The following is a 19,088-nucleotide window of genomic DNA, read 5'->3' as shown; positions in this document are numbered from 1 at the left end:
TTTTCCTTATCTTCGATGTGAAAAAACTAGATTATTAAGTTGCTCTAAAAAACTGTGAAACTAACGTTGTTTTCTTTCTTCATAAACGCACAGTTTCTTCGACACCGCTCCAACTCACAATGGAACTCTGGCGAGTGAATGCGGTCCCAATTCATTACTGGTGACAATGAGCAGCACTTAATTTGTGAGAATAGCGAGTATCCGATATTCGGTCGGTTTACTACAATAGGCTTTATCTATTAAGAACAATATTTGTCTTTTCATGATGATTATTGATTCCGAATTGAATACATACAGCTTAGCTTCGAGACTTTCTGAGACAAAGTCCTCACCAACAACATATAAAAATAAATAAATGCATAATTTTTTTCCTAATTTGCAATTGGCAGTTTTCTGCACGTAGGAAAATAGCTTACACATGTTTATAAACAGATAAATTTCCTTATATGGTAAAGAAAGGCACTAAATACAATAGCGCAGAAAATAAACTACACTTTCGAATATCAATCCATGCATATGGCAATAAAATAAAACAAAAGTAATTACTTGAAGTTTCCTTTGATGGAAGCAGCACATTTACCAAGATTTTTTCATAAATGCCGTTGAGTAAGCAAAATAGGAAATACGTTTGTTTCCTCTTCGGGCGAACACGTTCGGAAAGAAGACACGGGGAAACGGTAAGCCACTATCCAAAATTCAAAAAGGGAGACTTCCAAGGAAAGTGAAGAGAATTGAGACACATCGATTCTTCTCAATAGGAAATAGATGTCATAAAATTTGGCAGGAAACTCGACTCTTTCCCTGAATTTAAGTTTTCCTTTTCCTTTTAAATGTCCCTTTTTTTTCGTATTCGATAAATTTTCAGGAATTCTACAAGTTTTGATTTTAAAAATTCCCTGAGTTTCCATGACTCTTCGTAAGAATTCCGTGGTTACATAAAATTCTTGTGAAGTGCTTCTCCTCCCAACAACCGACTCTCCCTCACCAATTTGACAATTTTTATTGTTTTTTTCTGACTTTGCTTTTATTTTCCTATATATTGTCAGTATTTTTTCATTTTTTAAAAGACTTCACAATTATCTACATACAAGGTTACACATCTCTACATAAAATAGGTACAAATATAACCAAAAATTTCAAATAGAGAAAAGGAAAACAGTAGTTTATTCGAATTAAAACTATTATACTAGAATTAGAAAGATTAACTCAGAATCGTGAAAATTACCGACTTTCGTGGTAGGAAGTCACTGAAATTTACATCAAGGAGACACTTTTCTTTCTGATCTCGCTCAGTTTGGTGTCAATGGCTAGCTCCTTTTTGCCATTTTCCCATTTCAAACAAGCTCTCCAAGTCTTTCAGTTGTGCATCTAACATTCTCTTCTTAGCTTTCTTTCTGTTGTGCTCACTTACCTCTTCCTTTTGCTGGTGCAAGTACTCTTAGAATCTCTGGAGCCTTTCACGTAAAACAGCATTATTTGGTGCTTTATACTTATTCAATAGCTTTTGCCTCTTGTCCTATTTATGAATATGCCTTTCTGTTACAATAGCCTTTTCACTTATATTTTCCATTAACAATGATTTGTTGACGGATAACCTTCTTACGACCGTTGGATGCGAGAATGAGAGCCCAATTTTTACTATTTTCCATAATGTTTGTATTCTTCAGTGCCAGCAAGAAACTTGCTGTAAGCAGCGTCACTCTGGAAGATTTCCTGAAGTTCTGCTAAGTTTTTAGACTGGAGAAGGAGGTATATTCTTTTTAAGAGTTTTCAGCAAGCACTTCGTCTGTGATGTTAGACATATGAAGTTCGCCTAGAAGAAGATAGAACTTTTTTGACCTACATAGAGTGAATGTTGAATTACCTTAAGATCCAACGAAAGCAGTATTTAAAAGGACTGCTCTGTTGAACTTTGGTAACCATAGGAGCTAGAATCAAGCGGCAGTCGTAAAAATTCCAATTTCTGTTGTTCCATAGTCTGCTTCTCTGTTCTGTTTCTCTCAAATCAATACATAATATCCATGTATTTGTACATTTCAGCAGCTTTGGTTTCACATATTGAATCATGAGATTTTGTAAGTTTTCCAACTCAAACACGAATAGGGCAATTGGTCTTGAAGTCTGAAACCTACACAAAAATGAAATGAAATGAAATGTTTCACTTTTACCTCCCACGTTTATACCGGCTAGACTAAAGGAGACAGTGATGATGAAAAACGAATGCAATGGTAGAATGAATAAAACGGGAGGAAACGGGAGTACCCCGAGAAAACCCATACACACGGTGTGTATCCACCACAAATTTCACTTGGCGCGAGCTGGGATCGAACCAGGGACTCCATGCATCAGGGGTGAATGCTCTACCCCTGACCCACTGCGGACCCCAAAACCTACATAGAAGGGCTGGCATTCAATGGGTACAATCTTGCAGAAAGTTAGTTTGCACTTAATAAATGGATCGCTTGCTTTCTTTTCGTGTTTGACCGCCTTTTTTGTTGTAGAAGTTTCGTTACATAGTCCCATATTTCCAATGCCCTTTGAAACAAATGGCATTTTCCAACTAGCGGACGCCGCACAACTACACAAGAAATTTTGTGTATCCTGCAATGTCAGTAAACTTCCCTTAATGAACTAGAGAGTCATTAAATAAGTAGTTGAAGTGACATACTAGGTTACACCGATTCATCGCTCATCAATGATTCCTAATGACGTTAAAGATATTTTTGTCATTTTTAAGTGTTTTCCACTTATTGTTCTAAAACACAATAACACAATTGTGTTGAAACTGTTACATGATTGTGTTTTTTACATATTATCATATAGCCTTGCTCAGTGTGTTATTGTGTTTTAGTACAATATGGAAACAAGGCCTTATAGAATAGTTATAGGACATTTTCCACTTATCTAAACGAAAACGTCCGAATAAACTTCAAATTTTCCCCTGACTTTCAATCGGTTTCCCTGACCATCTTTAATTTCCCTGATTTTCCAGTATGTAAGGAACCTTAATTTTGCTACGAGTTCAGTATAGGCCATAGAAAATGTACAGGTAAAAGGCTGGATTTTTTTTTAGCAATCTCAAAAGATAAAATTTCATTGTTGCCAACTTTATGTGAAATCGGATTTTTTTAACAATCTCAAAAGATAAAATTTCATTGTTGCTAACTTTATGTGAAACCATCTATTGAAATTTTTCATTGTTAGGAAATTTTCCATAGGAAATCAATGAAAACCGGTCACAAGTATCACTCCTCATGATAATTGTAGACCGAAGAAAGATGGGCCAAAGGTTTACTTTTACGTCAAAATTTGTTCAATAGTTTATGATGAAAGGACATGGGATAGATATAGTGACATCGATGATTATTTATATAGAAATGTATAATTTGGTTCCCACGTATTACGTAAATAACAATTAGAGCGTAGTAATGTAGGCATAGTATATTTGACGTTCAAAGCATCAACGAAGAGTTTGACGCCAAGGTCATACCCACCGGATCCTGACTAGCATTCAGAAATTCGTAATTCGACATACATTTGTACACTTTCTTAATAAAAGTATAATTAGGTAGGAGAGAAATTATTGATGTAGCAGAAAGATTTTGACCGAGGGTATATATACAGGGTGTCCGAGAAGTCCTTCCCTGATTACAGAAATTGATAACTCAGGCTAGAAATAAGATAGAAATATGAAACTGGTGTTGAATTGTTTACAAACTATAAAAGTTTTTGTCTGTGTTAGGTTTGTTCTGTTTTACCAAGTCTCAACTTTTTTGTGTTTTAGGTTTGTAGTACGTAAGTAAGAAGCCCAAGAAGCCATGCCAACCAACCAGGAGAAGGCACAGTGTGTCCTGTGGTACCATGAGACACGATCACCAACCACGGTGCAGAGACAGTTCCAGACAACATTTGGGAGAACTCCGCCTGATGTCAAGAGCATTAAAGCCTGGTATGAGAAGTTCAAGAACACAGGGTCGGTTGCTGACCTTCCGAGGTCTGGTCGACCAAGAACCTCAGCAGACACGGTGGAGGCTGTGCGGCAGTCTTTTCTGAGAAGTCCTAAGAAATCGGTGCGCAGGGTCTCACGTGAATTACAGATGCCAAAAAGCTCTATCCATGACATTTTACACACACGTTTATTGTTTCGTGCTTACAAAGTGCAACTCGTTCAGGCCTTGTTGCCCGACGATGGTACACATCGATATGACTTTGCGGTCGAAATGCTATCACGTATTGAGGACGATAATGGTTATCTCAGACGAATTGCCTTTTCCGACGAAGCGACATTCTTTGTCAGTGGAGTAGTGAATCGCCATAATGTACGCATTTGGGGTTCAGAACCCCCCCAGGGAGGTCAGGGAGTTCACCAGACGCAGTCCAAAGGTGAATGTTTGGTGCGCGGTATTGCACGATCGAATTATCGGGCCATTCTTCTTCGCTGAGGATACCATTACATCTGCAGTGTACCTGGATATGTTGCAGCTGTATGCTGTTCCTCAGCTGCTTCAGTATCGCCCCGATGTCGTTTTTCAGCAAGACGGTGCACCACCTCATTGGGGTTTGGACGTCCGTGCCTATCTCGATAGGACATTTCCTGGGCGATGGATTGGTCGTGATGGACCAACAGCTTGGCCTCCACGCTCTCCTGACATAACCCCATTAGACTTCTTTTTATGGGGTTATGTCAAGGATGAGGTCTACCGAACACGTGTACCAGATCTTGAAACCCTGCAGCAACGAATAACCACAGTCGTTGCATCGATCCCTCCAGTGATGTTGGTTAAGGTGTGGATGGAAATTGAATATCGCCTAGATGTGCTACGTGCTACCAAGGGTGCTCATGTGGAAGTGTACATATATATATATATATATATATATATATATATATATATATATATATATATATATATATATATATATATATATATATATATATATATATATATATATATATATAAACATTTATTTCTATATTTTCTGAGAATATCGGTGGTAGTACTTAAAAATTACTTATTGTCTTTTCGACTGCAAATAACACTGTTCAATATCACATAGACGTAGTTCCTTTTATAGTGCGTCCAGTAAGAGAACGTCTCTGATAGCTCGCAGTGACATTGCCACTATTCGCGTGTCAATGTTTTTTTCCGTGCAACTGTAGTGGCAACTTAATTAATGGTATAAGACAGAGTGATCGTGGTTGGTAACACTGGTATCAAAGTAGGGGCTGCAATGTCCCACCGCATGTGGTAAGAAACGTCAGAGACCATCTCTTGTTGGCCGTGCTATAGTATTGAACCCCCTCCAAACTTTAGACTCTCAGAATAAAAATTTGTGGATGCGTGGCCGTTTGGCTCCAAAGGTGGAAGGATACATTGCGTGTTGTTTGCAGTATAGACATGTTTCTAGTGAATTAAACAACTGTATAACAATATAAACGTATAGTTAGTTTGTTACCTGTTCTTGAAACTTGTCACATGCTGCCTGGGATGTAGAGAGCATTTTGATGTCGTTGGTCGCAGATCTGAGTAGAGGCGTAATACACGCTTTGTCCAGCTGGATGAATAATCTCCGTAAGGCAAACATGGTGCAATTTCCAAATAAAACTAAAAAAAAAAGAAAAAAAGAAAAGAAAAAAGGTATTTGTAATTATTTATTACTTTTATTATTATGCTCAGAACAAAATAAGAAACAAATTGGCACTTAAAATAAGACGTATTACCTTCTTAACATCGTGAATATTCCGCTAAAGTGTGCTCTACAATTACCCCTTAGACATATCGTCTTCGAAATGTCTTATCACTTACTCATATGTATCTCGAGTTCAGTCACTATTTGAGCACTCATCCCTGATACGTTGGATCTCTGATTCGATCCTAGCCATGCGATTTTGTAGTTGACAAGATCATGTTCATGTGTTTTCTCAGGGGTCTCCCGTTTCTTTCCACACACTCATTCCAGCAGTTATTTGATAACAAATGAGTTTCGTTTCAAGTGTGAAACGAGGGTAAACTTCCAAACTACAGCAATTCATATTCAAACTTGAGGTAGTACATCTATAACTACTAGTCGCAACAAATCAATGACAAAATCTGTTCCACGAGCTCTGAATCCATATCAGAAAGCCATTACTCGCTATGCCTTACTCTTTGTGTTCTATGGCGATAAACGTTGAAATAGGAAATCGTTAATCTGAATTACTTCCCGATTGAATAGATGGTTAGGGGAAGATATAGAACCTGCTTTGGAAAGCTGAATTGATTGCAAAATACTTCATCTCTATGTTTTATCTGTTACGTTTTTGCTCTACGAAAATCAGTAAGTAGTAGTAAATTTCAAACTCTTTCGGTTTTGGTAGAATGTTGCGGGTTATGATGGTATGTACTCTTGAGATTATGAATCGATTGCCGAAAACTGCTTCTCACTATCTATTACCATTTTTGTTCTATGGCAATAAATGTTGAAACTGGAAATGGTTAGTTTGAACTATTTCTGGATTCAATAGAGGGTTAAGGAAGGATATGTAAAACTTACTCTTGGCGAGCTGACTCGATTCCAAAAAAGTGCATCTTGATAAATCTTAACCGTTTTTGCTCTACTGAAATCAGTATTGAAACCGGAAGTAGTAGTAAATTTCAATGACTTCTGGGTTTCGTGGTGTTGCGGGTTGTGATGACATGCTTTCTCGAGACATTAAATCGATTGTAGAAACCTATTGCCGCTAGCTATTACCATTTCCATCTATGGCAATAAGTGTTAAAAGCGGAAATAGCGAATTTGAACCCCTTCCGGTTTGAATACAGAGTTAACGGAGTAAATGACACTGAATCAATTGCAAAAAACTACAGCTCGATATTTCTTCTCGTTTTTTTTTTTTATAAAGATTAGCATTGAACCCGGAAGTGGTAGAAATGTCAACTACTTCAGGTATTGGTAGAGTGTTGTGATGATATGCTCTCTCGAGATACTGAATCTATTGCAAAAATCACTTGCCGATATTGTATTACCATTATTGTTCTATGGCGATAAGTGTTGAAACCGGAAATGGATAATTTGAACCATTTGTGGTTTGAATAGAGGGTTACTGAAAAAGATTAAACATATTCTTGGGACAATGAATCGATTGCAGAAAAACGCATCTCCATATTCCTTATATTTTTGCTGTGGAAATCAGTATTTAAACCGGAAGTAGAGATGCAAAAAAGCCGGCTTTTTTGGGGAAAAAACGAGAATTTTGGAAATTTTGGCTTTTTTCATTTTCATGATTTTTCTATCTAAATAGCTTTCTTATAGTATATTCTACAGGTAGATAAGAATTCCATGACCTAAATGACATATTTCGCTCTAAAATTCACCATCAAGATGGATGGAGCACATGTTTTACGAATTAAAGCTAACATGAAGAATGTAGTATTTGAGGGCAATTTTAGAGGCTATTTAACTTTATTTTAACTTTTGAATTATCGACATTTTTTTTTCTCGGGATCATTTCAGTTTGTCGTCTGTGCTTCATTTCTAAGAGCTTAGTAGTCTAGCTTCTAGTGCAAAAGTTAAACTTACGTTTTTCTATATATCCGTCAAAGCGTACGTTTTTCAATATATCCGTCTAACCGTACTTCCACATTTCTGTTATACTGTAGCTGTGCAACGATTTAGCAATAATTTTCCGGGTACAACCTTGAATACTAATTTATACAAATAATCAGTAGCGGATTTAGAAACGTACTTTGGGGCGGGTTTCTCTGATTGTTTCGTTTTCTAAAATGTCCTAATTTTATTTGGGAGGAGCTTGAAGTTTATGAGTACAGGAAGGTGCCCACCCCTCCTCATGTTCATGACGCACCCCCCCCCCTCAATTGTCTATCCGTAGGTGTTCTTCCATGATAAAAATCTTTTCGATTAATTTTTACACCCCCTCAAACATATTTATATAGATTTTTACCCCCTTCAATATTTCAATGATGCACTTTGCGTCATAGCTCCCCTTTGTGGGCACCCCTGGTACAGGCATAACTAATACTGTATTTCGTTTCGTTTATATATTTAGAGATAATCTTCCGGATACAACCTTGAAGATCATTTTATACTGAGAATCAGTAGCGGATTTAGAAAAGTATTTTGGGAGGGTTTTTTTCTTACTAATGTTTAGTTTTTCTAAACATTCGTAATTTTTATTTGACGGGAGCTTAAAGTTTATGAGTAAAGGCATAACTAATAGATATTTCGTTTGTTTTAGACATTCCGTAATTTTGGGGAACAGGCTTCAGTCCGAAAGACCGTCCCCCTAACCTTCGCAAAACCGTCGTAATTAGTAATAATAACGATTTAAAAACAATAAGAAATGAAGTCGGCCAACTCACAGTACACGCACTATTTCTACTTCATAGATGGAATGAAGAAAAGTTTTGTCAGAATGGTCGAATGCTGAGTTGAATCCCGGACTTCCCGATAGAAGCGCAAAAGCTCCACTCAGTCATGTTTGTTGTGCAGTTGTATTTATCTTAACTTAAATATATTCCGTAGTCTCTTTTTTTTTGGTGGTGGTGGGGTGGGGAGAGTTCCGTAATGATATGAAGGGTGTGAGCCAAGAACATGGTAACTAACAAATGTTCAATTGCTGAGTTATGCAGCACCAGATAAACAGCAACGCATATCGCTTCGTTTAATCCTTCATATATAGTCTTATGTGAAAAATCAGTTTTCCGACTTTCAAAATGGACTGTGCAGCAGAAAATTTATAATTTCTTAAAATAGTAAAATTGTGGGTTACCATGTTCTTACCTCACACCCTTCATATGTTGAATCCCTCTTGTTAAAAATACAGAAAACTTGAGGAATGAGTAAACCGTGATGGTGCTTATATAAAACTGTAGAATTTCAAGAATATACAAAACCAAAAGCTCTAGATGTGCAGCCTTTAAGTGTATCATATAAATCTAAGTATTTTTCTTATGTTTTATTTTAATTTTATTTTGTTCCAAAAAGAGAAATATAAACACTGCTGAACAAGACTGCACTTATTTAATGTAAAAACATAATTACACGTGACGTTCCGATCTTCTAGCCAAAATCCTCATTAGACGTACACTCTGATGACATCCTCATCAGAGGATACATCAGACGTTCTCATCAGAGTGTACGTCTGATGAGGATCTTGGCTAGAAGATCGAAACGTCACGTGTAAATGTGTTTTTGTATTAAATAAGTGCAGTCTTGTTCAGCAGTGTGTTTATTTTTCTGATTTTATTTGCAAGACGTATGACTATGATTGTGTGTCAGCCCAAAAAGAGGGTATGGAATATTTTGAAGTAAAAATACTACATAGAATTTTGCTACTTATTTGAATATTTTTTAAAGAAGTATTTACTTTTAGGGTTGGCTGGTTTACACCAGCTGTTTTTTTTAATAAACAACTGGTTTAAACCAAAAAATAAAATAAAAAGAACGAAAAATGTGAATCGTGTGAACTTTATGGTGACGTTTCCACACATCAAACCATCTGCATTAGTTTTATTTCCTTTTCACCTTTTAATCAAGGTGTCCCATGTTCAATTCTCGGTCAAACCACAACCTTTCTTTCATGCGTAAACAAAGTAGCGGTTCGGATGTAACTTCAAGCGAAAGTCTTCTCCTTGATAACCTCGGTATTACGTAAGAATGTTAAGCCTGAACATACGAAACGAAACTAAATTGTATATTTCCGCATGCCTGAATGCCTGTTGTTTTATAAAGAAGCTAAGGTTGCTTAAATATATTGATATAAATTGGCAAAATTTATGGATTGCCTACGTAGCTTCCAACATTAGCTTGGATTGTATTTTCAATGATATGTACGTACTAAATTTGTAATTTAATACCTCAGTTTTAGCGTACTGATTATGATACGTTGACGTTTAAATTTTACATGCAAAGCAATAACAGGATTTTTCCGTTATTGTTTTACATTTAGAATAATTACGGGATTTTCCCGATGTCTAGGGCGGGAGTTTCTCAATTTAAGAAATTTACTGACCTGACTTCTTTAAGCTTATGTGACCTCTTCCAGCATAACCCCATTGTTGCATAATAACACCAAGGCGAAACATACTTATTTCTGTCAATATCTAATAAAAATATATAAAGCAAAATATCTAAACCCAAAAAACCTGATTTAAACCCAAAAAAACCTAGTTTAAACTCCCCCAAAAAACGGGTTTTTTGGCATTTTCAAAAACAACCATGGTTCTTGCCAGCCCTGTTTACTTTTGTATGTAAGAGGTTAAAAAAATCTTATTATATACACTGGTTAATCCTTTGGAATTCATAATGTAAATATGTTGAGAAGTAAAACTGTTTGAATATCTTTTCGAAATTCATGGTTTATTTTCGAGGTTTTATATTATTATCGGCATCAACCACTAATTAAATGACTTTTTGTGTTATAGAGAAGCGAAACAAAATCTGGTTTATCAATTTAAAGCAGAAGTTTCAAAAAAGCCCAAAATTTACCAAGCAAAAAAGCGAAGCAGAAAAAACCGAGTTTTTTTCCAAAAAAGCCGGTTTTTTCCCGAGCCCTTGCATCTCTAACCGGAAGTAATATTAAATTTGAACCACTTCTGGTTCTGGTGGTATTAGGGATAGTGATGGCACGTTGCTTTGAGATGCTGAATTGTCATAATAATAATAATAATAATAATAATAATAATAATAATAATAATAATAATAATAATAATAATAATAATAATAATAATAATAATAATAAACTTTTAAACGCCCTAATGCACACGCTAATTCATAATAATAAACAGTCACGCTAGTAATGCCTGCATGACTTAAGCTAGCGCACAGGCACTTTGGTAATTTAAAACTAGTAGCAGTTGTCTTCGGGCATTCCCCAAGCCTTCGGGCCTCTGTACACTATTGATCAAAATCCTCATCTTTTATTGTGCTCCATACGAAAAAAAAAAAAAAATGAACGGTGTAACGTCTGGAGAATATGCAGGAAACTCAATTGGTCCCTTGCGTCCTATCTACTGGCTGGGTACATTTTGATCCAGGCAGGGGTAAAAGTGGATCTGAAAAGGTAGGGGACGCATGATTTCACGCCGTCCCTCGTGCCTATCTTTGCCCATTGTATTTTTTTAGGAAGTGATTGGACGCCATAGCAATTTTTGGAAGTGGGGTAACGGCGTCCCCCCGCGTTCTCCCTCACTTTTACCCCCCTGGATCCAGGTATACTCGCATGTTAGTGCGGCGTAGTGGTAGAGCGTTCACCTCCGGTGCTTGGGGTCCCTGGTTCGATCCCAGCTCGCGCCGTGTGGACAAACACAGTGCTCGTGGATTTTCTCGGGGTTCTCCCGTTTCCTCCCACTTTCTTCATTCCACCATTTCATTCATTTCTCATAATCACCGTCTCCTTTAGCCTAACCGGCATAAACGTGGGACGTAAAACTGAAAGATTTCTTCATTTCTTTTTTTCTTTTTTTCTTTTTTTTTTTTTTTTTTTTTGTGTGTGTGTGTTAATGCGGTGGGATGCCATTTCGCTTGTAATAAAACTTGTCATTACCGCAAGTTGCACGAATGGTAGGGAAAATGTAATCCGCAATCATTATTATGTACTTTTCTCGAGTTACCGTACCATCAAAATGGAAACACCTAATGAGTTCCCTAGGAGACAAACCATACCACATATTTACTCTAGGCAAATTCACAGCCTTTTAAACATCAATGTGATGATTATCTTCAACCCAGTTAATTCTAAACTAAATTAAATTAAAATTGGTTCTAAAGTTCGACAAAATAGTGAATGAAAATATGTTAATTTTGCCATTAAAGCTAGGAAGATTTGGTAAATTATCGCGTTATGGTGATAGTTCATATAAGCAGAAATTGAGATTTGTTTATTGTTGTAAATGAAAAATTATTGATCTCTACATTAAAAGATAAGTTTTCTGAAGAAATTTTCCTTGAAGTTAAGCTGATTGTAGAGTATCACGTTAAAAAATAAATCAGTGCATATCTTTCGCATGTTATCATTCTATTCAGATCAAAATTTGTTGGTTACAATTACTTTCTTCACATGCTGTAAATGTATGGACTTGCATGGTTTTCGTCCCTTCGTCATTCTGTTCTAATTGCTACGTGATTTCGGCCTTCACTACAAGGGGTATTTAACCCTTTCTGAGAATCTGAAACCTATTATACGGGTAGTATATCGATTGATTAGAAATTAAGGTATTTTCCAAACTGTAACTATGTGAAATCTGGACCTATACTTTAACATGCAACCCAACTACATTTATACTTAAATTGGATTGCTTTGAGTCTAATATTTTCATTACCGTACCAAAAGTCATATAAGACGGGGTTTAACGTTTAAAGTGCGATTCAACCCACTACACTCTGATTTGTATCCGAGAGAAGTATCAATCGGGAATAGAACCTGCGACCACGCGCCCAGATAGCACGCACACCAGCGACTCGGCCACGACAAGATACCTCTGCACACCCATTAGCTACTATTCAGTCATGTAAAGACCAAATTATCGTCATGATGGGTTCTCTAAATAAAGCCTCTAAATACTACGGCGTACCTAGTAGGTAACGCGCAGAGGCTTCACCCGACTACTGCGAAAAACAGACAAGATCTACCGAGTCAAAGACATGTTCGGTTAAAGAAGCTAGTTCACGTAAGGGTAAGAGTGAGAACAGTTAACGTCAGGACAATGAATGAACGAGAAAGAGAGAATGCAGATCGAAAGAAGAAAGTACGTGCAAGAAACAAGATGGAAAAGTAATAAGGTAAGAGAGCCAGGAGGTGGCTACAACTTGTTGTATAGTGGAACAACTCGACACGGAAGAAACGCCATGGGCATTTTTTTCTCGTGATCTGAAAGATAGGTAAAAGTATGAATAGAAGAAGCGACAAAGTGATGAGTATCAAGATAAAACGGGACGAAATGATCAATGTAGTGTGTTCATATACTCCCCAAGTAGGCTGGGAGGAGAGAGACAGAATTTTGGAGGATTTGGACCACAAACTTCGCAGCATCCTGATAGAGGAAAAAGTAATTGCGGATGATGACTTTAATTGACATGTCGGTAGAAACAAGGAAGAGATTGAGAGAACACGCGATGGCTGGAGCGTGGAAGAAAGGAACGAGGAAAGAGAAGAGTGATATACCTTACGACGGCATTCGATTTGGTAATTTGGAATGCACTTTTTTCAGAGGATGAAGGAGTACCTTTTGACTTACAAGAGTAGTAGAAAAAAGTCAAATCGACTTACATTTTGTGCCGAAGATAATATCTAAAGAAAATTAAAAGTTGCAAGGTAATAAATGATGAAAGCATGGCCCCGCAGCGTAGAATGATGAGCGTAGACTGAAAGGTCACGAGTAGATACAATGGGAGACCGCGAAACGAAGAGCTGAAAATTAGATGCTGGAGGTTGAAAGAAGAGAAATTAAGTGGATCGTCCAAAGAAAACTTTATGAAAAAAGAGAATGCACAAAAATGGCGGGGCGTAAATAATAGGATCATACTGATGGCCGCAGAGAAGACTGGAACTTCAGGAAAGAGTTCACGATGTAGATGAGCAATTACGGGAGCAATCATCAATAGAAGAAGAACAATTTGTATTTATGCCACTAAGGAGTACAACGGACGCAATTTTTATACTAAGATAAACTATGGAAAAGCATCAGGAGGAACAATAAGGATTGCATGTTATCTGTATTGATTTGGAAAAGGCCTACGACAGAGTATCACGTCAGGAGGAAGAAAGAAATGCCAGAGAAGTACCCAATAATAATCCGAGACAGGTATACAGAGTTATGTCCCAAGTAAAAAGTAGAGTGTAATTCAATCCGAATGCCAAATTCGTGTTCGGGTTGGGTACAGCAGAGCTCAACCGTAAGCCCATAAATCTTCATAATTGTCATGGATGTCATAATTGCAGATGTGAGGGATGAAGCTCCCTAGTGTATGATGTTTCCTGATGAATTTTACTATGTAATACAAACCGGAAAGAAGTTGAAACGAAAGTAGAAAGTTGGAAAAAATTTATAGAAGGCAAAGGCCTAAAAATTAGTAGAAAGAAAACGGAATATCTCGAGTTTAACGGAGGAGGAAATGGGGTAGTAAAACTACAAGAAGAAAGATGAATGAAGTGAAAAAATATTAAATATTATTTATTCTCATCTATTGCTAAAAGTGATAACTTGGACGTGGAAACACAGACAGAATACAAAAGAGATGGTGAAGTTGGAAGAAAGTATCTGGCGTTGTGTCTGACCGCAGAATCACGGTAAAAATAAAGAGATGATTTACAAAACAGTGGTTAGGTTAGCAATGATATATGGAGCAAAACATGACAATAAGGAAAGTACAAAACAAAATAAATGTTACCGAAATGAGAATGCTGCGCTAGATGTGTGCGATAACAAGAGGAGACAGTGAGTGAGAGAATATGGGGAACAACCAAGGTCACAGAGATATCTAAGAAGATCCAAGAAAAAGATTGCAGTGCTATGGCCATCAAATGAGAACAAACGACTATGTGGTCAGAAGAATGAGGCAATGCTAGTGAATGAAAGAAAGGTAGAGAAAGACTAAGATGGAAATGGACAGTTTTGTGGATTCTGTGACAGAGTTTTGTGGAGAAGATTAATCAGAAATGTCGACCCCACATAAGTGGGAAAAGACGGAGAAAAAGAAGAATCCGATGTATAAGAAAAATCCTCTTTTTTCTACTCGTTTTCGAGGAAAAATATTTTTCCATGTATGTTATACAGTAAAACCTGTCTTCAACGGACCCTTTATTAAACGGAAAACTGTCTTAAACGGAAATATTTTACGGTCCCATGAATTTTGGAGAACAAAACGTGTAAAAAGTCCCTTCATTAAGCGGAAACTGTGTTACGCGGACAACGGAAAGGAAAATAAACATTTAACGGAAAATTCTGAGTTCCGGACTACAGCGTTTAGAAGATGTTTAGACATTTTGTGAGACATATACATTATACTGTCTGCGATAAAATGTTCGTTCTTTTATTAAATATTTCTGGACGTATAGAACTTCCCTAATCATTACTCATATTCACCCCCACAAATTGCCCTTAATCCCCGCAACTTAATCAAGAATCATACGGAATGTTGGAAAGAAGAAAACGAGATAGAGGAAGAAGAGGAATACGATATTGAGTTCGAAGAAGAGTGTAGAATAAATACATATCAAGATGCTCTCAGAAGTTTAAAGGAACTGCAAACAATTTGCCTTACGGAAAAATGATTTTGATTCACTTAGTATAATTTCTCAGGCTAAAGTGTATGCGGAAAGTCAAGCAGCCAAGCAGCAATGTACACAGAAAACTCTACTTGGCTATTAGAAAAATAAAGAAAACGTGTGCATAGTATATTTTGTATTCATTTTAATTTTTTGTGTATTTATTCGTAGAAGAAAGAAGCACTGTGATCAAACAATATACGTACAGCAATATATTTTCTCATATGACCCTTTATGAGCATGTATTTTAAAAAAAAGAAGAAGAAGAAGGAAAGGTCTACCTCCACTAAGCGGAAACCTGACTTTAACGGAATTTTTTGCAAGTCCCTCTCGATTCCGCTAAAGACAGGTTTCACTGTATTTGAAAATATAAAGTAATATTTTAGGACAGAAACGCCCTAGGATTGTTTTCAAGGGAGGTGGAGGGAGACATTGACACACAAATGAATTCGCGAATACATTCGCACATCCTAATGAACATGCGCATTATACTCCATGTAAAACAACGATGATTTATGCACATTCCATGACTTTTATTAGCTGTGGGTTAGCAAATCTAATGTTCCGAAATATATTTCGGAGAACCCTTTCAAAAATCCACGGGAGGGCAATTACCCTACCTTGTGGGGGGAGGGGGCATATTTTAGCAAGCAAACACTACTTGAGAAGGCCTAGTGGCATCTACTGGCAGGTATTTACAGTCACTGAATTGTATGCTGTTGTGTGCCGAAGGGAAAATAAACAGCACAAGATCACCTAACTTATTGAAATCGAAATAACCAAAATACCTGTACCCCGCTCATTTTTTTAAAACTTATTTTCAAAAGAAAAACGTGCATCTTATACACCGGCAAACACACTATCTATAATATATGACGGAACTGAACGATAACAGAGCACTCAACAAATAACTTTAACATGCCGCACACATATTATAATGTAGTTTAAAGAAATATATATTTCTACCAAAAATCTAAAGATAAAGTGTATGGGGTTCAATCAATCTGCAGATCCACTGGTCATACAGCTCGCTGTTGGTAAGAATGTTGAACTTGTTAAATAAATCTTCAAATAAGAATTCGCAAAAAGCATTTTTTTTTTTTTTGATAAAAAGATAAAAGAAATCAAATACATGCGTCTAAAGTACTTTCGCTATCTAATCGGGAAAGAAGACTGAGAGACACCGTCAAGTACTACTTCCAGATAATCCTCCTTAGTGAAAAAATAAATAAATAAATAAATAAAATTAATAAAATGACAATTCTAAATCACAGGTGTTTTGTAACCAGTAATAAATTATCATATCTCGCTCTGAAGGGAAAATAATTCCTTTATCTGCTGCGAAAAGGGCCAACAACTTGAATCGAGAGACACTTTTAGTGAAATTTACAAACAAGATTTGCTTTTGTATGTTTGTTTGTACGGTGTTTTTCTAGTACCTCCAAAGTCATTAAAACAAAATGAATATCCAAATACAAGGGCTGGATAAAAAGTAATAGCAACATTGTTATAATTCTTACTTGGCTTTATGCACAAAAGTTACATTCTATGAGTGTAATCGTCTCCCGTCTCTATCATCTTCTATCACACATGTAGAAGATGTTGAACACCATCAGCGCATCAATTTTCGTTGATGTCTTGCAAGGACCGCTGTATGGTATGAATGACGGTTTCTCTTGCTGTTCTGCTTCCCGCGAAGTGGTTTCTTCGTTTTGGCGAAAAGATTGTCACGAAGTCCCTGAGAACATTGTTGTGCATTGCACCCACATGCCATTTTAATCTTGATCCACACATGTAGGCCCGGACTGGCTACGTCGAGGGCCCCTGGCGCTGGTAGCAGCTTGCTCCCTTCCCCCCCCCCAAAGAAACTGTTTGTAACGTCATTTTACATTTAAATTCTAAATCACTGTTCGAAAAATGTAAATGAACTAGTAACTTTCTGTAATGATCCGTTTCTGTCCACTAAAACCAGACTCACAACCAAAGTTTAAAATGTTATATTTAAAATAATTATAATTTTCTTACACACCAAAGAAATCATACATACGTAAAATATAAGTGTGATATTATTCTATTCAGCCTATTAATGGATTATAGTTACATAGCACAGGCTATATTTCCATAACTGCAAGTTTCAAAAAGGTAAGATACACATTTTCTAGAAACACAAAACTGATCAAGAATCAATACAATATTAGAACATTAATACTTTTCACGTTAACTTCAATTTCAGTTCGTCGCTTGATTTGGCTATTTCATCAATCATCAGATTTTTGTCAATATTTGAAAACAAAGTCTCTTTCAACTGCAATAAGCATTAGAGGAGAGAGCATCTCGTTGGTCATGGAGGACCGACCGTAAGCGATTCTTCACAATTTTTCGTTTGGAAAAAACCTTCTCGCAAGTTACTTGCGTATTGGGCAGAATCATGATATATTTTAATGTTGAATACAAATTTGGAAAGAGGCCTGATGGGAAGAAAACTCATTCACAATTTTGAATACACACGATAAACATTTTGAGCACTTCCTTTTTTGGCTGTGGTACTCATGTAGAAGTTCATCGCATTGTTCGGCATTATCATCTTTACTGTTTTCATCATCTGCCTTTGCCTTGGAGAGGTTTTCAATTTGCAAAAATATGGAGTAATATATGGCAAACTGCTTCACTTCCTGTATAAGTTTTGATCTACTGCATTTCGTGAGTGCGCAGACTTTCTGAAACACATTTTTAGGGATTTCTTCGTTGATTAGAATCTCATCATATTTTGGGGGGTTTAACCAAGAGCAGTTAATCAAAATACCCTTGTTTGGGACAAAGTTATCAAAAATGCTGTTTATAGCCGAATCAAAAAAATTGAAATGTATTGTTTTCAATTTTAGGATCGGAGAAATTCGCCTACTTTCATCTTCAGAGAGTTCAACACTCAGTTTTTTTTTTTTTTCCTTTGTCGGATTCTGTTTTCTCGAAGAGAAGTTTCTGTTTACATTTTGACGTCATGGTTTAAAAAAAATCGAATTAACGTGATGTACGTACTTTCTTTATCAAGCTTTCAAAGTTGTCAGCTGTTCTTTTTTTGCTTACATGACTAAACAACGTATTTACCAAATGCCATGCTTTTGAGTAATCTAGTGTTTTGCTTTGATGAAACACTGACACAGGTGACGTCAAAGAACAAAGATCCAACAAAACAAATGCTAGAAACAAATTTTCAAATTTACTCCATTCCCAAATCAAATTTCGGGCTGTAAATGTAGTTTTGCAATCAAAATTTCCATTGATAAGTTCTAATAAAACTGAAAAGAAGTTTGCAAGCTTACTTGACTGAAATTCGTCTTGTTTTAAATCAAAATCAACAATGGCTTGAAGGTGAAGGCTCTTATGCAAGTACGTAGCCAAGGGGTGGGGCCGGGAAGTCCGGACCCCCCCCCCCCTTTCGGATAATAAGTGAAAAATATTAAGGAAGGATGAAACAAAAAGAAACGATAAAAAGATTAATCAGCGTTGAAAATATAAAGCTACACCAAACGTTTGGTTACTCTTTCTTATGAGGAGCTTTGTGTGGAGGAAACGGGAGGAGGGTCAAGTTGAAAATGGATATTATTGTAACGAAACATTCAGAATTCCATCTATCTCCATGCTAATCCTATGGACTACAAATGACGATCGATAAACCGGTTCGATAAGACAGACTCTCAGGTAGAAATACCCAGAATCACCAATAATATGAGCCATCTTGAATTTCGCGGCAACACATCCATTTTATAGAATGTCTTTACTCCCGAAAGAGATCTCGTTCTTATCCTTAACGGCATTAAACGAAGAT

The 19,088-nt window shown here is 36.6% G+C and overlaps 1 protein-coding gene across 2 annotated transcripts in view; it reads right to left on the bottom strand.

Moving 5' to 3' along the window:
• LOC145686246 (phosphonopyruvate decarboxylase-like) overlaps window positions 1–19,088 on the bottom strand; it is a 178,008-nt gene that overhangs the window by 60,436 nt on the left and 98,484 nt on the right. For both annotated transcript variants that reach the window (XM_081759354.1, XM_081759355.1), the window contains exon 2: window positions 5,455–5,603. In XM_081759354.1, coding sequence (XP_081615480.1) covers window positions 5,455–5,583 — 129 coding nt within the window. In that variant the 5' untranslated portion in view covers window positions 5,584–5,603. The remainder of the gene's footprint in view (window positions 1–5,454; window positions 5,604–19,088) is intronic.

Source organism: Thermobia domestica, chromosome 5 (genome assembly GCF_964235325.1).
Source record: "Thermobia domestica chromosome 5, izTheDome1.hap1.1, whole genome shotgun sequence".
Lineage (NCBI taxonomy): Eukaryota > Metazoa > Arthropoda > Insecta > Zygentoma > Lepismatidae > Thermobia > Thermobia domestica.
This window is presented reverse-complemented; position numbering and strand designations above follow the sequence as displayed.